We start from the raw sequence: 26824 nt of genomic DNA, 5'->3' as shown, positions 1-26824 counted from the left end.
ATGGTGTTTTTGAGGGCATCCCCCATCAAGTTGATTGACAATTCAGGTTGTTCTGTAGTTCATACTGGATTTCCATATGTTCGGGCCTTCCAACTTTCTACAGTTTTGTATAATGTCACACTTTGCCAGGGCAAACCCCAGTCTCATCAATACTTTGTGATACCCAGGTCCTCGGTGATATTCAACAATGCGAGTTGTGGGGTATACCTAATGTCTGTTAAGCACCTTGGCTGAGTTGCATGCTGTTTTGGCATGTTGTTTAGTCCCAGAAGTTCTTTTTGATGATGTAAATCCCCTAATCCTATCCACACCAAATGCAAGTGGGAGAGGAGTCCTTAATGATATGACCTAACCATTGTGTAGTGAAATAAAACTGAATCTTTCCAGTATGGCTATCTTTCTAGGTGCTGTAAGGACCCCTTGTCATGCTGCTTCCTTTAAACTGGTCCATGCCTGATTGTCAGCCCTATCTGAGGGTTTGAAATTGTCAGAGTGTGGCTGATTAATGATTTGTCCACCTTTTGACACCAGACTCCTTTTTGTCCCTGGCAACACTGAAGTGGCCAGTTTTGGCTCTGGTGAATTAACATCTGACGGTGAGTCTATGTTGGCTAGGCAAGAGTAGTGGGCATGCGGTTGGGCGGTATCCATGTAGAGGCTGCAGGTCATGTTGGGGAGTCCTGAAGGGGTCAACCCACGGTGAACTCAGACTCTGGAGCGCTGGGGGACCTCGCTGGGACCGGTGGGCCACTGGGACGAAGGCGGTGGGTGCAGTGGTGGTTCCAGGCATCAGGTTTCTTTTTCCTCAGCAGGCTCGGACTCTTTCTTTGGTGTTTCTTCTGAACAGAGCTGCTGTTCACAGGAGATTTGGTCTTTTTTTAAGGCAGTCCGTCTTCCCAGGTGTTCTGGAGGTCGCTGGCTGCAGGACAAGACTATTTTTAGCAAAGAATCTCTGGAAACTGCAGACGGGCCGGTAGGGCTGGGGAAAAGTCAGTTCTCTGCAGTCTACTCTGCTGGGCGTCTTCTTTCGTCCTTTTTCTTCTTAGGTTGTGGGAATCTGCTTTCTTGGTTCACGGCTGCCCACGAAATACTGTATTTAGGGGGTGTTTTAGGGGTCTTGAGGTCAGTAGCTAATGGGCTACTGACCTTAGGGTGACTACACCCTGGGTGTGCTCACCCCACATGGGGGAGTGAGCACAATCCTAATCCTGATTAGGGAGTGCCTGCCATCTGCAAGATGGTGGACACTGAAGAGGGCTTCACCTCGCCTCGCCAACCGGAGGGGTACAGTTGGCTGAGGTGGGCACACCTTCTGGGCTGGCTAGTTTTTCCCGCCTTTCTTTTGGCCGAAAAGGAGGGGAGACAGGAAGGGGCCTGCTCCTTATAGCAGGAGAGGCTGGGGTTCGAATTAAAAAGGCTGCCTGGCCTTTGAAGCTCCCCTGCCACAGATGGCTCTTTCTGGCCTGGGTGAGGTGTGAACACCTCTGTTCAGGAAAGGCTTTGTTTCTGAGCTCCTGGTACGAAGGCTCCCACCCTAGGGGTCCAGAAACATGTCTCGTGGTGGCAGGCTGGTGTTTGATACCAAACTTACCAGTTTTCAATGTAACCATTATGGTGCTGTGGAGTTTGTAATGACAAACTTCCAGCACCATATACTCTTAATGCCAGCACTGCACTTACACTGTCTAAGAATAGACTTAGATACTGTAGGGGTACAGGGCTCATGCACCTGTACCCTCACCACTGGTATACGGCACACAGCTAGAGGTGTGACTGATCAATGCCAGGGCAGTGGGTTGTAGGCATGGCATAGAGGGATACCCACCCCAGGGAAGGGACCCATTGGTCCCTGCCTTTTACCTACCTGTAAAGCCCCTAAATCTAGTATTTAGGGGGAAACTCTGAACCTTGCTTCCTCAGGTCCAGAAACGACAAGAAGAAAAGAAGGACCGAACAGTCGTGCAGCCAGCTAAGAAGAGGAAGACGCCCACTGACTTGGCCCCAGCCCTACAGGCCTGTCTCACCTCGAACTTGCTCCTGCAAAATCCTGGTGTGTCCTGCAGCCAGCAACCTCAAAATCCCAGAGGACCTGCCTGACTTAACTTCCAAAGACTGTTTCTCCTGTGAACACCGGATTTGTTCAACTGCAACTTATGGCAGCAGCCGGAGACTGCGAATCCAGCCCACTCTGCACCCTCTGAACCCGGCCCGAGCTCGAGTGGAGAAGCACCACGAGGAGGTCACCCCAGCGATCCTGACCTGAAATCCGGTGAACCCTGACCTGCCTCAAACCTCCAGCCGACGCCTGCAGCCTAAATTCAGTTGGCCCCCCTGACCGTGAACCGGAGTTGGTAAGAAGATCCGACCCCAAAAGGCACCCCTGCACCCAACGCCCCACAGCCTTGTGTGCCCAAACCAACTGTGCCTAACCAACCCTTAACTTCCCAACATACCTCTCAAAGTGGTGGTCACACCCAGAAGTCCTTTGTCTCCCTGCCTGCAGTGCTTTTGCAAACCAGAGGTTCTCCATTTAAAACAAGGCACCCGCCCTCGAAACAGCACCCTGCACCCGGCCGCCCCAGTGCTGCTGAGGGTGCACCTTTTGTGCTACTTTGTTTCCCTATTTCCCCTGACCGAAACCCTAGGAGCTTTGCTCCCACAACCCAGTGGCGTGCTTGCCAGCAGCCACCAACCGGAGGCCCCCTATCCCCCATTGGATAACAATGGGCCTCAACACTCTGCACCCGGCCGCCCTAGTGCTGCTGAGGGTGCAACAAGAGAGCATCACTGACCCTGGGGGACCCCTGAGTCTAACCTCAGAATCTTAACTCCCACAGTCGATAACTTACCTTTGAACTGATAACCTGTTTTTCCTCCATAGGATAACATTGACAATTTTCTTCCAAAAAGTTTTAAAGTGTGGAGTTTTGAAATCTAAACATATTCTTTAAAAATCATATGAATAACCAAAACGTATTTACTTACCTGTTTGCAGGAAATGTCCCAGTGCTGAATCTAGGTATCCAGCACTGAGTTAGAAAAGAAACGTAAAAAGTAATTTACCTGTAATTTACTGAAAAAGCCTATTCATTTCAGTGTACTGTATTTGCTAAGTATTGCAACCTACTGCATCCCCTGTAAATCAAAGTGCAATTCCTATTGCATTTTCAAACTGTTCTACATTCAGCAACTTATTACTGTAAAGTATTTAATGCTTACCTGGGCCAGGCTTGCTTGGTTCTAAAAGTAAAACAATAGTATCTCTTTTATACAAAAACAATTGGCCTAGAGTTCAGTTCTTGAATGTGTGAATTCATTTGCTGACTGAGTGGGTACATCAAATGCTTAACACTGTCCTCTGATACTGCCTTACTGCTCGACTACTCTACCACAAATGGAGAGTAAGGTTCTATCTAACTTTAACCTCTGCCTACCTCTGGGGTCACCTGGACTCTATACACACTATACCTCATTTTGATGTAGTATATATAGAGTCAGTTTCCTACAATAAGTGCTATACTAGTTTTTTAGGTCTTGCCTGACCCAGCGCATGCGCTGGTCTGGCGAGACTTATTGAGCGGGCTCCAAAAAGTGCTACCAGGCCAGTTTAGAGCTACAGTGCATGTGCGCGGGCGCTCGACCGCGATTACTTTCACTGCCGCTTTGATGTCTGATCGCGAACACTTTTGCGGCCGCACGGCCGCTTGGCATAGCCAATAGGTCTCGCTTTTGGGACCTTATAAGTATTTAGTTATGCAACTGTTGCATGGCTAAACACTTATAAGGTCCCAAAGGCGAGACCTATTGGCTATGCCAATGCTTGTTTAATGTGGGTTTATTATTTTGTTGTTTTTGGTTGTGTAATGTGCTCAAATCTGACAGGCATCAAAGTAGGAGTCTTCATTTATCTGTTATATAAATGCAGAAATATACTAGTTATTGCCTGAAGTGTTCACAACACAAAATAAATATGGATAAATACCAATAAGAAGGCCAAAAAATAAATATGGATAAATACAGATGGAAATGTTAAAAAAAGAAAAAGAAATACCATAACACTGGGAGCCCTAAATATAATGCACCCTACCTTAGGGCTCTGAGGCTTGCTGTAGGGGTGACTTACATATAGAATATGCAGTGTACCGTGGCATGGCACACAGGGAGTGTGCTATGTCATGTTTTCAAACTGGTTTACACCATTTCATCCATCCTGCAGTGGCAGTCTGCATGCAGTTTTTGTGCGAGTCCCTTTAGGTGGGATAATACATGCTGCTACGCATAGGTACCCTTTTTAGTACCCATGCCCTGGGTTCCAGGAGGGCCATTTACTAGAGACTTGCAGGGGTGCTAAAGTCCTTGCCAATTGAGTTACAATTGAACATTTGCTGAGCTTTATGGGAAAGAGCACTGGCCCTGGGGTCTGGTTAGCAGGGACCCAGTTCACTACAGATCAACAACATCCGTACCAACTATCAAAAAGTGGGGGTGACCATGTCAAAAAGAGGCACTTTCCTGAAGTAGTCAACGTACCAGAATAGTTCACTCAAACCGTTGGATGGATTTCTCTGCTTCGTGCTTTTGATGCAGCAATTACCCATTTTCATGCTCAGTGATTGTTTAAAAATTGTTGTTTTGATTTTGAATGTTTTAAAATGGTCACAGCTAAAGGGTACCTGGCTGCACTTCCTGTTTTGAAAAATTAATGGGAGCCAGGTTTTTTCATTTGCAGTTACTCATTATTATGCAACTCCTTAAAGGTCTAACAAAGATGTTCTCACCAAAATCAGTGGGTGTTTCTCATTGGAACTTGAGTTTGGTTGTCACATTTTTAATAATGGCTTCCTTAAAAGCTTAGGCGGAAACGGTTTCTCTGGGGACAGTTGAAGCTGCAATTGGGTGAGCAGATACAGCACAAGCACTCCGCATCTGTTCTTTCCATAGGAAAAGTTAATGCTAAAGCTTTCAGTTTCTTTCCTTCCGAAAATAGTTTCTCAGTTTCATAACTCTCAAAAAGATCGCTTCCTGGTGTGATTTTGTTATACACACCCATCCAAAGCAGAGGCGAGACACTGCTCAGGCAAGGGGCATCTTAATATTTTAAAACGCTGTTACCTGATTGTTTTTCCTGTTTGTTGCACCGCACTTTCTAATTTTACCCTGCATTACTTGGCTGCCTTCTCCCACCCTCTGGTGTGCTGCGGCTTGGTGCAATTTGTTACAGGGAATGCTTGTTCTTGGGCAGTTCACACTTCTGATGAGCCACTGGACTGCCGCCATCTTGGGCCGGTCGGCGGTCTAGGCATAGGGCTCTCATTTAGAAACTGCATAAAAGCAGCTGCAGAGCTTGGAAGCGCAGCACTGCTCAGGGAAGGGGCATCTTAACATTTTAAAACGTTGTTACCTGATTGTCTTGTCTGTTTGTCGCGATGCATTGTAAAATTTGCACTTTCTAATTTTACTCTGTATTACTTGGCTGCCAGGACCCCTGCCCGTTTATCTTTTGTCTTGGCAATATGGGCAACCGCATTGTGTGGAAGTATTCATCTACACAAGGGAAACAAATCCAGCGGGCCTGTTCAACTGCATCAGGAGTTCCAGGAGACAGACCATCGCTTTTGTCCTCCAGTTATCCGAGAGTAACTTCTATCCAAATCACCGCCTCTAAACCCCCCCCCCCCCCCCCCCCTCCCCTCAAGGGTAATGCAAATAGGAGAGATGGCCTATACTGTAATATCAGGTGTCTGGCCAAGCACGCTATAGAGACATGGAATCTTATTACTTCACACAACCCCTTGCTATGTTTCTTCACAGACTTGGCTCAGCGATTCAGCTGTCCCCTGCATCTCATTAGCCATACCAAAGCATTCCTCACTGGTCAAATTAGTACATGGGTGTTGCCATTGCCTTTTACGATTCTACAATAGCCGGTTGATACCCTATGCTCAGATTGGCTAGAGACATCCATCTTTAAAATAATAATTTCTGCTACATAAGTTTGGAGAGGAGCCTTGATTTACTGCCCTCCTGTCGCTAGGAAAGATTTCAATGTGGCACTAATTGATTATATTACTCCTCACATCCTAGCCTCGCACATGTTCCTCCTGCTGGGTGAGTTCACCTACCATGGCGACAACACTGATGACCCTGGAGTGAGCCAACTCTTAGACCTGGAGACATTAGGGCTTAAGCAAATAGTGTCAGGCCCTACGCATATGGCAGGACATCTGCTGGACACTATTTTTACAATTATTATGGAAGTAACATGTGAGCCTCCACTTCGTATCATTTGGCCAGATCACCATCTCATCAAGTTCGCCATCCCACGTAAGAATGCTCCAGTCAAACCCAGGAAAGCGGTCAATAGGCCTTGGCTGCCTTGCAAAATGGTTACTCCTGCCACTTACTGTTAGGTCTTCAAGGTTTCCTCTCTTGCATCCTACACTGAAGTGGATACGGCTTTGTCTGCTTACCATGATTGTGCTGACTACCACACTCGATTAAATAGCGCCACTCAAAAAATCTATTCCTGATTCCTCTAGAAACTGTGCTCTGTGGTACTCTTGACACCTTGCAATAGCAAAAATCGATTTGCATATGATTTGAATGTAGATGGCATCTTACTATGTCCTCTGAGGATAAAGTAGAATATCGGACCAGGCTTGAAAACTGCCATAAGATGATCAAGGCAGCACGAAAAGCACATCTAACTTCAACAATTGTCAATGCGGGCCACTTTAGAGTTATATCGAGCATTTAACAGCTTAATAAAACCGCATGCCTGTGCCTTCTCTATTGTGGCTTCTCAAGATCTCTGTGAAACTTAGCTGACTTTTTTAAAGCTAAGATTAATTCAATCTAAAAGAACTTCCCAGCCAGCCCGGAACGACCCAAATGAAACCTGGTTCATGTCTTCCACATCCAGAGGCCACGACTAGCTTGAGCAACTTTAAACTCTGTGGGTCAGGTGCAAGAGATGCTCGCCCTCTCCAAATGTGGCTATCCTCAGGACATATGTCTTCCTAGGACAACGGCCAGCTTGGCTAACTGTCTGGCACCTACAGTTAGGAAAATGTTCAATCTCTCACTGACTACGGCCAAAGTGCCAAAGGAATGTGTGCCCAAGTATCTCTGCTTCTTAAAAAACCCTCTCCAACTACAGACCGATGTCATTGTTACCTCTACTCGTAAAAGCTCCAGAAAGGTATTCTAACAGTTTTAATCCTTTCTTGAAGAGCATAAGATCTTAGACCCCTCAATCGGATTTTAGAGAGTTGCACAGTACTGAGACCGCACTGTTGGCTGTTACTGACAACATCAGGCTCTCTCTAGATGCAGGGATGCAGGCCATGTTAGTGTTGCTGGATCTTTCAGCAGCCTTCGACACGGTCTCCCACACCATCCTAATCCGCAGCCTTCATGAGGCTAGGCGCTACATTGACAACTGCAGACACCATGTGTGCCTTGGCCCTTTTAAGTTAAGACTGATTGAAATCAACAAGTAGTCCCGCAGGGATCGTGCTCGAGTCCTAGACTATTTAATATCTATGTTACGCCGCTAGTCCAATTCGTGAGAGTATGCGGGTGGAGATTGTGTCATACGCAGATGACACTCACCTTCTCATCTCTTTTGGCCCCGATCCAGATAAAGACAAATTTGCAGGCTTTATGTGGGAAATCGCTGTCTGGATGAATAATTGCCTCCAATTTAACAGCGAGAAGACTGAGATCATGCAATTTGGCAAATCAATGAGCTGTGTTTGGCAGATTGGTGGGCTCTTGAACTTGGCCCAGCCCCTGCTCCCAAGCAGATGAGGACAAATTTCGGAGTGCAAATAGACCAATCACTCTTCATGTCTGTTGGACCTGGCCCTTTTGGCAGGTTCACCCCTAAACTTTTTGCATTTATCCTGCCCTTTTTCCCTATGTAGTGTTAGTAGTTTTAGGCCTATAGGCACTTATAGCACTGTGTCCCAGTGTAAAGTGCGTGCGCTCTGTTACATGTGGTGAGACAGGCCTGCCCTCCCATAGGAATGCATGGGGGATATGTGTGTCCATGGTAGTTCCTGATGTGAGAGGAGTGCAGGGGCGAATTTGGTATGTGCGAACTCGTGGGAATAAATGCTGCGCAATGGTGTGCGCAGATTTATGGTGACTGGTGGAGAAGTGCCACTTCTAGAAGTTGGCATGTCTGTGTGCTGTGTGATGTGAATTGCCTGTGTGGCTTGTGATTGGCAGGAGCTGAGAGGGCTGGGGAATTCCAGGAGCCAGGATGAGTCTGCCCGGTGGTGAATGGAGAGATATGCATGTAGATGGGAGGGAGGAGTTGCGCCTGGGACCTGAATTGGGCTGGGCCTTCACAATGCTGGCTCCACCTCCTGTGGTGCGTCTGATGTCCCTGGCCTGTCCTGTGAATAGAGAGGGAAGCTGAGTAAAACAAAGTGCTCCCGAACCAGTTGTATCTGGTTTTCCCATTGCCTACACTTTGAGACAAAGGAAAATGTAGTATAAAAGAAGGGGCTGTGACCCCATGAAAATGTTATTGTTTGTGGACTTGAATCTACCAGGGGCGTGCTGCTGCTGGGGCTCAGGGAAAGGCTTGCCTCCCTGGGCCCTGCCCCTGGATGCCTGGAGGACTTCTTTTTGGGGACCCTTCTGCCCTGCATTGCCCCTTGAGCCCTAAAGGAACTCTTGCTGGACGTGCTCTTTTCTTTTTAGGAAGGGCTGTCTTTCTGCAGCTAGCGCCTCGTGAGCGCTACGATTTGCTTCAATTAACCCCCAGAGGAGCACGAGGGCTCCGCAGCGCTGAGCTGTCCTTCAAGGAGAGAGAATCCCCGGTGTAGGGATTCCCCCGTGCTCCGTGAACTAGCGGGTGCCCACCCCGCGTTCCTACCGAGATTTTCGGGATAACATGCAGGTGGGTGCCCACCCCGCATCATGGTGCCTTTCGCGGGTCCCCACCCAACGTCGTGTGTTATTTTCAAATAGCAGGAGCCCACCCTGCTTTATATTCCAAATCAGGAGGGAGCCTACCCCTCATTGTCCCCAATATTTTATTAATGAAGCGGGAGCCCACCCCGCGTTTCACCGCCGCAGCCCGAGCCGTTCTCGCAGCCTTCTCCGGGCCGCCCTCGGCGCGACCCGAAAGTCAGGCAAACCTTGCCTGAGACAGGGGCGGGACCTGGTAATGCGGCCGGAAGTGTCCGAGGCTCCCGTGAGCTGAGGGCGCCCCGCATCGAGCAGCGCCTCCGGGGTGAAGAGGAGGCGGCGGCAGGACCAGTAGAAGTGCCTCGCGTCCCAGAGGGGCTCCCTTGAGCGGCTGGGAGCCTAGGGAGCCCCCGGGGGGAAAGCGAGACGTGCGGCGCCGGCACAAGTCCCGGTCCCAGAAGAGGGACCGGGTGAAGAAGAGACCCGAGGGCCCAGGTGAGTGGGGCTCAAAGTTCCATGGTGCCTGGCAAGAGGCACAGAGTCAGGGCGGCCCCGTCTCGCAGCAGCCCCCCCCCCCCCCCCACCAAGAGGAGCATAATTAGTTGAAGAGCCCCGTGTGGCTCTCACGTTGGGCATGGTTGTTTTCGGAGCGGCCCCGGATAGCAGCGGGCCGCTCCAGCCTGGTGCACAGTTATTTCCCGGGCCAACGGGGCCCGTGACCCCCTTCCTTCTTTTTCCTTCCTCAGTGCCCCAGTGTGGGGCTGATTATCACAGCTGCGCCGCCATTGTGGGCCGCTGCAACGACAGGGGACCTGCATATTTTCAGAGCCAGATGGCTCCAACGCTGGGGGCATATTTACTTTAAAGGGCCAGAGGAGCCCGCGTTCTTTCCCACGTTTGCCCCTTCCTTTTTAGAGCCTAGGTGGCTCCAACGTTTGGTACATTTGTTTTAAGGGCTACTGAAAGCCCATGCCGCATTTGACTATTTACAGCTGCGCAGCAATTAGTGCCAGCTGCACCGTTTAGGCCCTCATTTAATTTTCCCAGCTGCCCACCAAGTAGTGGGCAGCTGCAATGTTTAGGTCTGCGCAGATTGCGCACCCTTGACTTTCGCTGCCTTTGCAGCGCGCCTTGACTTCGTGGACACATGGCATTTGAGCCCACTTTCTGAGATGGCCAGTTGGCCAGGGGGGGATTGTTAGATTTATAGGGCGCCAGGCCCTACTGTGATTCTTGGGTGCTAGGTAATGTATGTAGAATGATTTACGCACCTGTGTTGATACCTCTAAATGTGCGTTATGATTATGAGGTTGGTTCGCATATAATGGTTTATGCTAGTGAGAGTTATTCCCTAATGTAGATATGCTTAGGAGTTTAGGGTCTAATGTGTTTAGACTTGTGAGATAATTGCATAATGTGTTTATGCTGATGAGGTTGGCGTGCAATGCGTTTGGCGCCTAATGTGATACTGTGCATAATGTAGTTTGTTATAGGCTGATGCTAAGTCCAGTGGTTACCAGTAGTTACTGGTTATGTTCTCTGTTGATGATAAGTTCTACAGTTACTAAGTTCATTTTGTGATGGTACTGACAGTGGTCCAGTTGGCCCTGTCAGGTGTAAATAATCCCTTGTAAATATTGCCCAGTGCCAGGTGGCACAGTGTGTAATATGTGCGTACTATTCTAATGTGTTATGATAATACAAAGGCTATTTTTATATATAACCTTGTGTGGAGTTTCTTTTGTGGTGGACCTGGGATGTTGTTGCTGGGTGCGTGCGCAAATGCTTTACACATTGCCTCCGGGATAAGCCTGACTGCTCGTGCCAAGCTACCAAGGGGGTGAGCAGGGGTTATCTTTGGCATGTAACTTCCTTGCCCTGACTAGAGTGGTGGTTTCTGCCTGGCTTTGGCGCACGCCTTAGCCAGCCAGAAATCCCATTTCTAACAATGTCTGATCAGGTTAATTCCACATATGTCTCCTGCTATGCCACAATAAGGCTTCTAATAAAGGTTTTACCATGACTTCGGGACTCCTCCAGAAAAACCCTTGTCCAGACTCTCATAACCAGTCGCCTGGACAATGGGAATGCTTTACTGGTTGCAGTTAATGACACCCTGCAGACTAAGCTGCAAGTAGTGCAGAATACAGCCGCACAGCTGTTCTGCAGTCTTCCTGCATGTTCATCCTCCTCCACTAGTTTAGGGAAAACAGATTGGTTGCCTCTCATAAAGTGGGTCGTTGTCAAACTCTTTTGTCTGACACAGAAGGGCCTCCATAAGGCCCACCCAGCCTATCTGTCTTCACAACTCAGTTACTACCTGCCTTCAAAGCGACTAAGGTCTTCAAACCAAGTGCTTCTACTGACCCCACGTATCCGCACCTCAAGATTTGGAGGCATACTTTTCCTATACCAATTGGAATAAGCTCCTGCTTCATCTTCTTTCCTGCCAAGACTTCACAATCTTAAAGCAGATGCTAAATACTTGGCTGTTTTAGAATGCCCTCACTTTCTGTGATCTGCACAGCGCTGAGATACTCCTCCAGAAGTGAGTTGAGTGCTATATCAAGACACCAAAATAAATTGTTTGGAGCCCAAAAGGGCTTTAAACCTCTTCTAATCCAGGATGAAACTGTTTAGGAAGGCGTGTCAATTTTGGGTTTGTGAGATCAAAGATGGGCAGAGCAAACTCCAGGTGCTTGTTCTAACATTGGCTTGAGTTATGAATTAAGAATTGTTTTGAGCTAGTTGGAAAATAATTATGAGGTCATAGAGGCCTACCGCACTATGGGTAGACCTACCTCAACACTTCTCGAGTGGGAATATTCCTTTCAGTCTTGGACATCTGCCAAGTTGCTATTTGGTCCTCTGTCATTCCTTGCCGACATATTACTTTTGAACTGGAGAAGAAAACTTTAGTCTTGCAAAACTTCTGGTCTAAGTTAGTGGCAACGTTTTTTTTATCTTCTTCCGACCCACAATTTTAGGTCTGATTATTGCCATTTTAGTATTTGAGAGGAATCGGCAGGAACAAATAAACATTCACATTAGGAAAAAAAATTGCTTGCTAGTGTTGGTGGTTCTGTCTCCTGCAGGTAGTTTTTCACCAAGGTTTCTCCAGTTACAAAAAGTTCATGCTATTTTAATTTTAAGTAATCGTTTGCCATTCTCTGGCCTCTGGTGCGGTGTAAAAAAAGGATTGGATTTGGCTATGAGATTACGAGTGACTCCATGTATCAACAAACTTGTTGTTTCTGGTGCTAGGTGGTATTGTTGCAGTGGTGAAGTCATGTGCTTCTGTTCTATGATTGATATTTACAGATTTGCTGATCCAATCTTTGCCTGGTACTATTTCATAAAACTAGTATCTGTGGGAGGAAAAAAATATCTAACAGACCAGCTGTTATTTGACCGTGCCTGGTGTATAATGAGATGTTATGAAATGCTTTTCGTCAAAATATTGAGAGCCAATGTTGGGAAGCTTTTCTGAGTCATCTCTACTTCAAAAGAGATTAGCCTGACACTCGGTATTACACTTAAAGCTGATCATAATAATGTAACATCTGAGTGAATTTCCAACCTTTAGACTTGATTTAAATTGTTTAATTTAGTGGCAACATATCACTCTACAGCTACTCCAGGTCGCTAGGTTAAACTTTATATTACATGCACCTTTGGTCAGTGAGCTCAGATGGGTGAGGCTGATGGCCCCCAGCATAGATCTAGTATATTGAATGAACAAAAGAGGGTTGAATGAGGTGCTTGTTTTAATTCACACACTCAGTGCTGCGTTATGTTTTTTAAATGAAAGTGACATTAACCTGATCTCCACATGGCATCCAATAGTGATCTGGGCATGGCTGAAGTTCGCAACATAAATACGCTGGCACCCTTTTTCTGATCCTTTCACCACTCATGCATGCAGTTAATGCACTTAATTAGTTTATGAGCTCTCCATGAATGTGGTGATGCACAAAGTCATATCTTCCAAAATTTGTTTTAATGCTTACTGAACAAATATCTGCTGTTGCTTTACAGAATGTTGTGACTTAACCCGTTTGATTTTTGACGTGGGGGATTTTGCAGTTGGCAAAGTCTTCCAGTTCTAAAATAATTTATAATTAATGTGTGGACATTTACTTTTCAGTTGTTTGAGTTGGGTCCAGACGGAGGCGATCATGAAACTGATGGCGACCTTTTAGCAGAAACTGATGTCTTGGCATATGACTGTGCTGCTAGGTAAAACATTTTTACCATCACTGTGATTTAGTGCATTAGCAAATTTAAAGTATTTCTTATTTATTGATATTTGTATGCTAGTTTACAAACATAATGAATCGGTGATACTGCACCATTATGTATTTTATAATTTTTTAAATCAACTGGTATGCTATGACCGTTTTACAAGCAAAATGTGGTTAGTACCTAGATACTTGGCAGCAATCTTTATTGCACCTAGTCATACTGTACTCCTTTTCAGTGTTTATTAATGAGGTGATTCGCAATTACCACAAAAGAACATGATGATTGGCCCTCCAACCCATTATAGGTGCCAGTAGAAAGCCTGACAGTCCTCAAACTATTGAGCACTCCCAAACCTCAAATGCCCTGTGCCTCGGGGAGAGCAGGCAATGTATGTGGACTGTCACTAAGAAGAGTGGGATTATGAGTAGTAAAGATTATTTAGTAATATTTTAGGTTTTTCTTCCACGCCCCTCCTCCATTTTAGAAGGGTCAACAAAGCAGACACACCTTCTATCCATCTTGAAAGAGAAACTGGGTGCATTAAAGACCATTTTATGAAAATAGTGACCCCAAATTTCCATATAATGCAGAGTATTTGTAAAGATTGATTTTAAAACGTCAGAGAAGCTAGGACAAAAGTGCGAGTTGTTGCATATGTTGGAGCCTTACAGAATTCAGCTTATGCAGGCCGTAACTGGGGTTCAGCAACTCTGGATATCCAAGGGCTGTGGGGTCTGTGTTAAGAAGAGTATGCTAGACTTGCATCTGATCAAACAGCTTATAGAGACCGTGGACACTTTACTCTCATGACCAGAGGTAGTGTAACAGTTGTATGATAATCTAAGGTGTCTAGATCTCTCTGTATAGCAGCACCCTACAAGCATCCTTCCTTGTTTTTAGGTGGAGAACCTGGATCCAAAAGCAGGGCCAGTGCATCTGGGAGGATATCCAATAAAAGTTCTTCACTTGATGAGATGCCCGGCCTTACTGCTGCTGTAATAGCTATTAATAATGCATCCCTTATTGTAAGAAATTCCAAATTAATTGTATCCATAGGCTCAAACTGGTGTCTTCAAGGATGTTAAGGACTAATGCAAGATTCCACAGGGGAGGGAAAAGTTTATTTGAGGCTTCTAATGACGAATGTTCCGTACTGTAATTTCAAGACTAGAACTCCATTTGTCAGTCCACCCTAGGACCCCGCAAAATGCCTTTCTTGCTCCCTGCCTGCTGAATGTGGATCTTTGAAACCAATAACCCACTGAAAAAACAGTCATGAAGAAATTGCTGGACTGATTGGAATCTAGAAGAACTTTTGTGTGTGAGGTTTCCTTAGCTGTTGGATGGTGATAGCTAAATCTCTTGACACTACTTTTTTTTTTTAAACCCCACCCTTTCAGCATCAAGTAACAGTAGACAACTGGCCCCTTAAAATATCCCGGACCTGGAGATGAGGGGATTCATCTACACAGTGGTGTAGATAGCCAGCTCTCTAAGATAAGTAACTAACTTATATAAGGCCAAAGGGAGCACAACAACGGTCAATTTTGATTATTCTTCCTTGCTCCTCATCAATGGGCATGAGATCAGGAAGAAAGGAGAAGATGCCTGAAGAAGTCCTCTTGCCTGCTGTAACTGTTACGTCCATCCCCAAGTGTGAGGGTCCAAGATCAAGTACAGAACTTGAGGTGGGGGAGGCAAGGTGAAGCTCACTGTTCAGTACCCACCATCTTGCAGATGGCAGGCACTCTCCAATCAGGATTAGGGATTGTGCCCACACCCCATGTGGGGTGAGCACCTCAAGGGTGTAGTCACCCTCTGGTCAGTAGCCCATTAGCTACTGACCTCAAGACCCCTGAAACGCCCCCAAATACAGTATTTAGGGGGCAGCCCTGAACTAAGAAGACAGATTCCTGCAACATAAGGACGAAAGAAGACGCCCAGCAGAGGAGACTGCAGAGAAGAACTGACTTGGCCCCAGCCCTACTGGCCCGTCTGCAGTTTCCAGAGATCCTGCGCCAAAGATTGCCTTGTCCTTCAGTCAGCGACCTCCAGAACCCCTGGGAGGACTGGCTGCTTTCAACAAAGACTGGATCTCCTGTGAACATCAGCTTTGTTCAAAAGAAACAGCCAAGAAAGACTCTGACCCTGCTGAGGACAAATAAACGGGACGCCTGGAACCACCACTTCACCCAACTCCTACGGCCCAAATCCGGGTGGCCCACTGGTCTCAGCGAGGTCCCCCAGCGCTCCAGAATCCGAGTCCACCGTGGGTTGACCCCTCCAGGACTCCCCGACGTGGCTTGCAGCCTCTGTACGGAGACCCCACAACTGCGAGTGGCCCGGTAAGGTGAAATCTGACCTCAAGAGACACTGGAATCCGGGTCGCCCTGCGCCCTGGAGAAGAGAACCCGAGGTACACCTACGTCCCCAAGCACTCCGACTTACCTGCCCAGCTGTTGGTTTCTCCCGAACGTCTTCCTGGACCGAGCCTGCAGGCAAAATCCAAAACCGGCAACTCCCATTAAAAACAACAGGGCATCTGATGCCAAAACAGCACTCTGCAGCCAGTTACCCTGCGCCGCTGCGGGTGCACCTTGTGTGCTAACCCTGATCTCCCTTTGCCCTGAGTCTAACACCTGGACCTTTGCTCCCACAAACTTTTGGCCTGCTTATGAGCAGCTACCAACCGGAGGCCCCCAACCCCCATTGGATAACATTGGGCCTCAGTACTCTGCACCCGGCCGCCCTAGTGCCGCTGAGGGTGTTTTTGAGAGTGCATCCTCGACCCTGGGGGAACACTGGTTCTAACCCCAGAATACCAACTACCACATATAAGTACTTACCTGCAAACTCTTAATTTCATTTCCTTCCATAGGATTACATTGACTGCTTTTCCTTGAAAATTCATCTAAGTGTGGATTTGTTTTGTATGAGACATTGAAAAACTGCAAATGTACTGAAAGTGAATTGTGAGAAAGTGCCCTCTTTCTTGCAAGGTATGCCCCCACTTTTTGCTAAATTGCTGAATGTACTTTGACTGAGTGTACCCTGGACTCCTGCCAATCAGGTGCCCAGGGCCTATGTTCCTTCCTTAAAACACACAAACTCCAAATTGGCAAACCCTAGCCACATGTCAGCCCCTGGTAAATGGTACCCTAGGTACCCAGGGCCTTGTGACCAGGGAAGGCCCCTAAGGGCTGCAGCACTCATTGTGCCACCCTTAGGGGCCCTGTACCCTTACACACACACACTGCCTTTGCAGGCTGAGTGTCTGGGTGCAGGACAAAATGAAGAGTCGACATGGCACACATCTCTGTGTGCCATGCCCAACACCCACACTGCCAAGGCATATGTCAGTCACCCCTCTGGCTGGGTGCCTTATGCCCATGGTGTGGGCACAGGTGCAGGAGCCCTGTGCCCCTATAGTACCCAGGTCCATTCCCGGGCACTGTAAGTGCAGTGGTGCCATTTAAGAGTACATGGTGCTGAGAGCTCGTCAAACACGAGCTCCACAGCACCATAATGGCAACACTAAAGACTGGGAAGTTTGGTATCAAACTTCTCAGCTCATTAAACCCACACTGATGCCAGTGTGAGATTTAATGTACCAAGCACCCCAGAGGGCATCTTAGAGATGCCCCCTTGCAACTAACCTACAATCCACATCTGCTCTGAGGCTGCCCAGGCTGCCACACAGCAGACACGTTACTGAACCCCTGGGTGGGAGAGCCCCTGCTCTCCCGGGCCTGCAACAATGCACATCCTGGGTGAGATGATAGATCTCCTCCCCCAGGATGAGCAAAGGGAAGCTTCAAAGGCCTGCCGCCTCTAGGAGTTTCCCCAGGCCACTGCAACCCCCCACTCTGGCGGGAAGCTTGGCCGGAAACCCCATACAAGGACAGGGGATGTGCCAGCCTGCCCACCCCACCCCTCAGGTGGGGGAGGCGAGGTGAAGCACATCTCCGGGCTCTCGCCATCTTGAAGATGGGAGGCCCTACCCTATCAGGATTAGGCTACTGCCCCCCTCCCACAGGAAATGGGCAGGATAGGGGGTGTACCCACCCCAGGACAAGGACCCATTGGTCCCTGACCTTCACCTACCTGTAACGCCCCTAAATCTAGTATTTAGGGGCACCCTGAACCTTCCTTCCCCAGATTCCAGACTCCAAAACTACAAGAAGAGCGAGAAGAAAAGACCTGCCCTGCAGCTGCAAAGGAGAGGGAGACACCAACTGCTTTGGCCCCAGCCCTACCGGCCTGTCGACCTCGGACTTGCTCCTGCTCCAAACCTGGCATCTCTTGTTGCCAGCAACCTCAGAAACCCCGGAGGACCTGGCTACCTTTGAACTCTGATCCCCTGGGACTCCCATGAGTAGAGGCTCTACTCAGAACCTACCTTTCACCCCTGGCAGCAGCCCGGAACCGCGATCCCAGCCCACTCTGCACCCGCCAAGCCTGGCCGGTGCCGGAGTGAACTAAACCCACGAGGACGACCCCACGGCGACTGTGACCCCGAGTCCGGCACCCAAGGACCCCCCTCGACTATCCTGAAGAAGCCTGCAGCCTCAGAACAGAGTGCCACCCCAACCGCGATCAACAAGAGGGTAAGATTTCCGACATCAAAAGGCACCCCTGCACCCGGCGCCCCACGGCCCTCTGTGCCCAATCCCGGGGTACCTACCTATCCTCCAACTACCCAACTTACCCCTCGAAGTGGTGGTGGCACCTGAAGAGTCCTTGTCCCCGAGCCTGCAGTCTTTTTCCAAACCGGAGATTTCCCATAGAAATCAATTGAGCGCCCGACGGCTCAAAAGCCCCCTGCACCCAGCTGCCCGAGTGGCCCTGGCAGTGAAAACTCTACTCTAACCTACTTCCCCACTTGCCCTGAGTAAGTGACCAGGAGCCCAGCTCCCACAGCCGCGTGGCTTGCCCGACAGCAGCCACCAACCCAGGCCCCCCTATCCCTTATAGGATAACATTGGGCCTAACTCTCTCTGCACCCGGCCGTCCTGAAACCGCTGAGGGTGAACTGACTGTACCTACCTGACACTGGGGGACCCCTGAGTCTATGCCCAGAACTTCAACTCTGCCCTTTTTCTTGGAAATTCTTCTAAGTGTGGACTTTTCAAAACTCAAAATATTCACCAAAAATCAGCCGAGTACCAAAAACGAATTTACTCACCTGCTCTTAGGTGAACTCTCAGTGCTGGATCTTGGTGCCCAGCACTGACTCTGAAAAGTACCCACAACTATACTTACCTTTAACTCCTTTTTCTTCCATAGGAAACCATTGACTGCTTTTCTGTGAAATTTCTTCTAAGTGTTGATTTCTGCAATTTCTAAATATTCATCAAAAATCTTATAACATCTGAAAACGTAATTACTTACCTGTTTTGGATAAAGGTCCCAGTACTGAGTCTAGACACCCAGTACTGGATTACAAAAGTAACGATAACCTACTGTACCTGTAACCTACATTTCCTTCCATAGGGAATCATTGATTGTTTGCTCTGAAATATTTTCTAAGTGCTAACTTTTGAAATAGCTAAATATTAGTTAAAAATAATTACAGTACCAAAGTCGACTTTCAACAGCTGATTCTGAGAACTGACACAGGACTGGATCTAGGATCCAAGCCTGGAATTACAAAAGTAATCTAAAAAGTAATCTGTTGTATATAATTTGAATTTATCATTGAGCTCAATGTATTGTGTTTAGAAATAGAGTTGCCTACTGCAACTACTTGTAACTGTTTACTAAAAAGTCTATTGCATATACAAAAGTATTTTTATGAAACATCTCCTGTCGAGAAAGTATATTTTAATTCCAAGTGTTGGTTCTAAAATAAAACAAGCATATATTTTTTATATACAAACCATTGGTCTAGAGTTCAGTTATTGAGTGTGTGGAACTATTTGCTGACTGAGTGTGTACAACAAATGCTTTACACTGTCCTCTGATACTGCCTTACTGCTCGACCAGGCTACCACTTCAGAGAGTAAGGTTATATTTAACTTTAACCTCTGTTAAACCCTTCGGGTCTGTGGACTCTGTACACCCTGTACCTATTAAGGAACAGTATATACAGAGCCACTTTCTCACATGAATTACTTAACTTTTGTCTAAAATGTCTGTGTGATATATAGGCATATCACACTGATTAGTAAAAGTAATTTAAAAAGTAACATGCACAGTAATCTGTAAAGTAACTGAAAAGTAATTTCTAAATACCGACTTACCTGTAATTCAATATACTGCATTTGAACCTGCATTCAATTGTGAATCACTGCATAATATTTTGAAAAGTATTTATTTCACTTAACTGCACCAGGCTTGGCTTGGTTCTAGAAATAAAATAACAATATTTTTATACGAATCAAATTGGTCTGAGTTCAGTCTTTGAGTGTGTGACATCATTTGCTACCTAAGTGTGTACAACAAATGCTTAACACTACCCTCTGATGAAGCCTTACTGCTCGCCTACATTACCACAAATGGAGAGTAAGACATTATCTGCTTTTACCTCTGCCTACCTTTGGGGTTGCACTGCACTGTGCACCTAATTTTGGTATAGTATGTACAGAGCCAGCTTCCTACACTTGGTCCTACAGGACTTTTTGGTTTGAGCCAATTCACAGACCCACCTATAACTTGTTATTGCTTTGCTACCTATTCAGAAATTGAGAATCTGCTGTTGGAAGCCTCTATCAGAAGTAGTTACTTATCTTTGGTAAAACTCTTTTGGTAGAGACTAACCACAGATTCCTCACCAACATTCCCATCTTCCCCATTCTGTGAATTGGTCTCTGTTTATTAAAAAGATCCCAAGTCTAGGAATCTGCACTGTTTGACACCAGTTTGCTGTTGGGGCTCTGCATTTGGGAGCACATACAGCTTCAAAAGCGCATGGGAGTGACTCCTATATTGGCTCTGCACGTTATTTACGGAGCAGCATGACATCTGTGTAGAGTTGAATGGTGCCACCTGGTGGCGCCAGAGGTACTGTTTAAAATGTTCCCCATCCATTCTGACACCTGGGGAAGCATTAAAAAGGGAGAAATTTGTGGTTAGACAGTGTCTCTTCTAGAAAGCGCAATTCCGAAGGGAAGTAATCTGTTCTTAGAGGTCCAAAACTTTTTTAAAAACGGGTTTGCTCAGCTTTGGTTGCATGGGCTTCTAGGAAGAGATCATCGTCCATATAGACTCCTAGATTGCACACCACTTTATAATGAAGAGTGGTAGAACTTATAGACTTCGGCCAATAGGAAACTTCCCAGCTAGATAAAGAGGAAGGAACTGTAGTAAGTTGGCTTTTTATGCAGTGTGCCAATGTAAGGGCACACCATGCAAAAAGTCCAGATGACCCTTGCTGGTTTACGGGGGCTTACTTTAATAATCCAAAGTGCTCTATTTGTGCTAGTGTTGTCGAGCTGTTTAGGCTTATCAGACGAAAGTGTTGACCATTTGTTGTACACACAGAGTCAATAAATGAGACACATACTCAAAAAGAAATCCGAGACCAGTTTAGAAAAATAGCACCGATTTTTATGTAATTTTAAAAAACCAAGATAATCAGTTAAGTGCTTTCGGAGATGGGATTTTTACAGTAAAACAGTAACATGCTCAAATAACTGTTTTTGAGGCAGGAGCCTTGAACGCGGTAATGTTATCCTATCGGAGAAACGTACACTGCATACATATACTTAGGAGCGTTTCTTGAGGGGGCTTTTTGGGACTTACGGTGATTAGGGGCCAAGGTCCAAGAAACCACCAGCAGTTCGGTTTTACCTGCCCTGGTGAGTTTGGGTGTAATGGTGCTGGTCGCTTCGGTAGCCTCAAGCGCTACGCTGTAAAATCAATGTCAAAGTACCTGTGAAAAGAAAGGTTGCAAGGGGGGACAAGTCCGGCAGGACCCAGAGGGGGACTCTGCTCTAGAGGGTTTCTGGGACAAGGGAACACCGTTGGTTTCCTTGAACTCTGGCTGTAGGGCTCAGGTGCAGAGGCGTTTTGTTGAGTGGGTCACTTGCGCTGGAGGCTCTCTCGTTATTCAGGTGACCTTGAGAGGGAAAGGAAACAGAACAGCAGAGCTACTCTTGGTGCAGGCCTCGTTGATCCTGAAGTCCCTTGTCCGCAGGTCGGCTTTGGCATCGGTGGTGTCCGGGCTGGTAAGTCAACAATACTTGGTTGCTTCAAATACTTTGGTACCCACGGTATTGGTGCTTTGAGGCTCCTGGAGGGTCTAGCATCTCAAAAATCGCTGGAGAGGCAGGGCTGATCTCCTAGAACCACGTGACCTCCTCCTGGCTTGATGCTCCCTCAGTAGAGCTAGTGGTCAGCTAAACGGAGTACCAGACAAGTGCGGTAGGTGCCTGCAGCCGCAGAGGGGTGGCTCCTCCACCTCACGGGAGATGCTACTTGATGGTTAAGCGCTGGAAAGTCCACCAGGACTTGGGAGGGTGCACAACTTTCAGGTGAGTAGAATCTTTGCAATTGATGAGACCGCAACAGCCAGGCAGGGTTTGCACCAGTTTCGGAGCTGGTGTATAGTTCTTGCGATGACTGCTCTTCTTAGTGTCGGTTCCCCGGTAGACAAATCAGATTTTCTGGTGTCAGGAGCACCACTAAATACTGAATTTAGGGACATTTAGGGGAGTGTAGGGTAGTAGCCAATGAGCTACTTACCCTTGTATGACCACTTCCTGTGAAGAGTGGGCCTAATCCTGATCCACAATTCCTAGTTTCACTAAATTCAAAATGGTGAAACCCTTTCTTGGCTGTTCATTTCAGGTGGCCCACCTTAGGGGTGTGCCTAGCCTGAAAGTGCAAAACTCTTGAGTATCTAATTTCCCACCTGCTCTGGTGCCAAATGGGCCCCTGGTCAGGGGGGTGGCTTTTCCCAGTCTGGGGGGAAGCCATTGTCACATATCAAAGATGGCAGAGGCTTTGAAGCCTCTGGCCATGACATGCTAATTTACTAGCCAACCTTATGGAGATGGCACCAGAGCAGTCATTGTTTCTGACCACTTAGAGTGCAGGCTCTCACCTACAGGGGGTCAGCAACTCATTTGTGATGGCAAGTTGGATGATACCAGCCAGCACACAAGAGGATTAGTATGTTTTCTGGGGTCACCTATAAAGTTCCCTCTGGGTGCATGTCATAATAAATTTAGTACTGGCATCAGTACAAATTTATATAAGAAATTCTGTTTATACCAAACACCATTGATGCCTGGTCACTTGCACCATGGCTGCCTGATCACTTGCAATATCTAGCAATGGAACGATATCACAGGGGTCTAGCTGCACATGCAGATATACCCTCCCATATAATATAGTGCGCCCTGCCTTAGGGCTCTAATGTCAGCTGTAGGGAGTATATGCAGTGTATCTTAGCATGGCACACAGAGTGTGCCATGTCGTGGTCCTGTTTTCAAAATGGTTTGCACCATTTCACACATCCTGCAATGACAGTCTGCAATGCAGTTTTGGTGTTGGGCTTTTTGGGTGGCATTATACATTTTGCGGGCCATAGGGACCCTCTTTAGTACCCGTTCCCTGGGTACCTTTTACAAGGGACTTACAGGGGGGCTAAAGTCCTTGCAAATTGGGTTACAATCAGATATTTGCCTTGTTTTAAGATAAAAAGCACTGGCACTGGGAGCCTGGTTAACAGGGACCCAGTACACTTTCAGTCAAAAAGCATCTGTAGTAGGGCAAAATGTATGGTGACCATGTCAAAAAGGGCACTTTCCTACAGGAACAGTAAGATCTTGGTTTTATATGGATTTAGGCACAGGGAATTCTTTGACATCTACTAACAAACTGTGAATACCGCGCCATTAAGCACAAAATCCACTTGAGAATTAAATCAAGAGCAAAAAACATCTGCGTATGATCCACATAAATATAACCTTTACCTCCAATCTGATAGAGAAGGGTTGCCAATGGACGCATGTACTCATTAATCAAGAATAGAGAAAGGGCAGAGCCTTGCGGCATCTTGCAGGTAAGTGACCTCGACTCCGGTAGAATAGAATACATTAAGACCTGCTGCAGTCTGTAAGAAAGAATTTGATCCCTTGGATTACAGTGCCTTTAAAACAAACCTTTTCCAGAGTTGTACTCAAAATGCTGTGGTTGAAAGTATCAAATGCTTTGTAGGCATCCAACTTTACCAGAAGGCTAGGTCCTGAATCCATAAACATCCTCAGATCATGAAGAGTGTAGAGGCTAGCAAAAACGAATTAGGGCCTTCCTAGAAACCTGCAAGGAAATCATCAGAAGCAAATTTGTATTGGCAGATGTTTGTAACTGACCAGGACTACCTTTTCCAAAAGTTTGACCAATTTGAGAGTAAAGAGATCAGACGTAAATTAATCAAATCGTTAGTTAAGTGAAGGTTTTTTTTTCACAAAGAGATTTTGCAATTAGAAGGGAAAATTCACCTACAAAATTAAGCAGTTAAAATAAAGATATGTTGTTCAGAAGCAGTGATTTCAGGAATCTAGCCAGAATAATGTCCAAAGCAAGGTACAAGTGTTTTTAATGATTGCTACTAATTGTTCCAGATTAGCGACAGAGAAAGAGATTATAACAAGGATATCTTCCCTTAGAGGAGTCTTCTGGTCAAGTAGCATTCCTTGGGATAGCCTTCTAAATGTACTCCCTAAAATAACTTGCTCGTAAAAAAGGCTGCCATATTATTACATAGTGGGGAAAGAGGCTCCAATATTTGTTGTGAGGCTTGTAATTCAGGCACAATGTGAAATAATTCCTTTGCGAGATAAAGGGATGTTTTCAAGGTGGGATGACAATCTCACTGAAGATGTTATGTCTGAGCCAAGAAATGGTGGCTCTGAATATGAGGGGATTGTATTGCATCCAAAGTCCTCCAGGACACCTGTTTTCATTTTCTAATTTCCCCTGCTCATAGCTGTTAACTGAGGTTCTCTGTGGGATCACAGCATTATTAGTCTGCAGTTTTGCCTGATAACTGCACCTTGTGTTTTCAGAAAAGAGCTGGCAATGGTGATGGCTTCATTAGGACTGTCTGGAGTCCATGTGTTTCAATTCTTGGGTGAATAGTTCTTGAAGGCAGATTCCTCAGCACTGGTTGAAGAATATGTTAGGCACATGGTAACTCTTCTCAACAACTTGGGTTTACCATCGATGCTCAAAAGTCTCACCTCCGTCCAATGCAGGGGGTGCCCTTCATTGGCCGTTGCTAGACCCAATCCCCATGAAGGTCTGCCCTTCAACTATAATAGATATTACCTGATTTCTGACGGTTGCATATCCTGGTGCAACAGATGTTGGTCTGCTTGCCCTCATAGCCTCGTGTATCCTGCTGATTTTGCATTCCAGGGATGTAGGAAGCTGGCTCTGTATATACTATACCAAAGTGAGGTATAGTGTGCACAGTCCAGTGGAACCCCAAAGGTAGGCAGAGGTAAAGTAAGATAGAACCTTACTCTCTATTTGTGGTAGTGTGGCCGAGCAGTAAGGCAGTATCAGAGGACAGTGTCAAGCATTTGTTGTACACACGGTCAGCAAATTAATTCACACACTCAAAGACTGAACTTCAGACCAATTGTTTTTGTATAAAAATATTCTTTTAGTTATTTAATTTTCTAGAACCAAGCAAGCCTGGCACAGGTAAGCAATAAATCCTTTACAGTAGTAATGCAATTGAAATACAGTTTGAATTATAATTGCATATGAACTTTGGTTTGATTTGCAGTATGGATGTAGAGAAATGCAATATTTAGTAAATGCAGTAGCCTTGAATAGGCTTATCTGATAGACTACTAGCCGCAGATTCCTTAACGTAGAATTATCCCCAGGCGTGAGACTGGACCCGGAAAACTTTCTTTGCCCCCACATCTCTTCCCGCCGGGGGCGGTACCACGTGACTCCGCCCTGACGTCTGTGGGCGTGACGTCAGCGAGGTCACATAAGCCCCACCCCGGCACGCTGACATCAGTTTCCTTCTTTTCAGCGTGCAACGCGGATCCGGATCGAGTCCTTGTCCTGTTTTCAGGCCTTCTTTTCACGCTTTTGTGTGGGGGGGGACAGTGTGCAAATGCCTTCGGGCTTTAAGGCGTGCTCGTCTTGCGCATGTCAGATGTCGGTGACTGACCCTCATCCTATTTGTATGTGGTGTTTGGGCGAGCACCATGATTCCACGGACTGCGATGCTTGCCTGCATCTGAAGCCTAAGTCCTGGCGGGAGCGCCGGATGAAGCTCCTCTCAGCCTGGTTGTCCAGATCTGAGTCGTCCCCGCGTCCGGCCCCTGTGGAAGGGTCCAAGAATTGCCGCTTCCGATTCCGGCATCGCCCGTCACTGAGGCCTCTAGGGCGTCGCTCGCCCATTGGTAAGTCTCTTAGCTTGTCTCCGAGGCCTGGTCCCCACTCTGCGGAGGGCGTGGGTTCTCCGCAAGACATGCGGCCTCATTCGTCGCCACCCTACCAGCCGTTTCCTGGCGCCGGGGCGACTAGGGCCCAAATGGATGCCTATGCTGCGGCTCTGCAGGCTTCCTTGGCCCCTCCTCCTCCTCTTCCTGGGACGTCCGCGGATCCCATGCCACGTGCGGGGCCTTCCGCGGAGTCACTGGCGGCTCCGGCGCGGACGGGTTCGGCTTCAGGCTCTGGAGGTGTGGTGTCAGGGTGCGGCCCTACGGGGTTCCCCTCTTTGGCCCACGGCACCTCTGCCTCACCGCAAACCCCCGAAGGGGTCCCTGTGGTGTCGCGGGAGGTCGCCGGGACTCGAGGCTCGCCTCAGAGTCCTCCTCGGTCTTCTGGGCAGGCGGCGGCCTTGCAAGAAGCAGAGGCAAGGGGCTGGGGCGCGTCCCCGTGTCCCTCTTATCTCTCCACACAGGCGGCTGCTTCGTCGGAGGTCGAGTAGGCGCCTTTTCGGTGCCGTTCTTTCGCCAACCCGGAGCCGGCCCCGCTCCATTCTCCTAGGGTGCAAGTGGTGGACGAGGTCGTGCCGGCGTAGGGTCGTCGACTCGTCTCCGGAGGCCCTCTCCTCCCCGTACGTTCGTCAACTTTTTGTCTCTTCTTCCCCGGAGACGGGCCGCTGCGTCGTGGCTTTTTCCCCGGCGTCTTCCAGGGAGGGCTCCTTGCTGTCTCCGCGGCCACAGCCTTCCCCAGAGGCACCTCAGGTCCCCCACTCTTCCGTCAATCTTCCACCATTCCGGCCCTGGCCATTTATTCCTCCAGCTGGATTCGGGGATGGCCGGCTTAGTTTACAGCCATCGCCCACGGAGGAATTCCCCCCCCCCCCACACGACACACTACGGAGGCGTGTGCGGCCTTTGCCCGGGCCATTTCCACGGCCGCTGGCATTTTGAACATGGGTGACCCTGCCACCCCATTTACTACAGACCATTTGCTGGAGGTTCTCCATCAGGGCTCTGGTGGTCGGGAGCTGCTTCTTCCCTTCGAAGCTTCGCTCCATGATTCTCTTCTGGGGGTGTCCTGCCACGGGGGATCCGGTGCTCCAGTCGCTCCTCCACCGCCACCGTCCTGCTCCGCATGACCCAGTCTGCCTTTCTTTCCACCCTTCTACTCAGGGCCCTCTTTTGCAGACTGCTTATCCTTCCTTACCTTTGGTGTTATTTCCTCCGTCACAGGAGGCCCGCTGGTTCGA

General features: G+C 47.6%; 1 protein-coding gene across 15 annotated transcripts in view; it reads left to right on the top strand.

Annotated features, from left to right (window-relative positions):
• The window catches only part of MYCBP2 (MYC binding protein 2), a 1771217-nt gene that overhangs the window by 482393 nt on the left and 1262000 nt on the right, over positions 1 to 26824 (top strand). For all 15 annotated transcript variants that reach the window (XM_085622060.1, XM_085622057.1, XM_085622054.1 and 12 more), the window contains one exon: positions 13073 to 13164. In XM_085622060.1, coding sequence (XP_085478186.1) covers positions 13073 to 13164 — 92 coding nt within the window. The remainder of the gene's footprint in view (positions 1 to 13072; positions 13165 to 26824) is intronic.

The sequence above is a fragment of the Triturus cristatus genome, chromosome 8, assembly GCF_964204655.1.
Source record: "Triturus cristatus chromosome 8, aTriCri1.1, whole genome shotgun sequence".
Lineage (NCBI taxonomy): Eukaryota > Metazoa > Chordata > Amphibia > Caudata > Salamandridae > Triturus > Triturus cristatus.
This window is presented reverse-complemented; position numbering and strand designations above follow the sequence as displayed.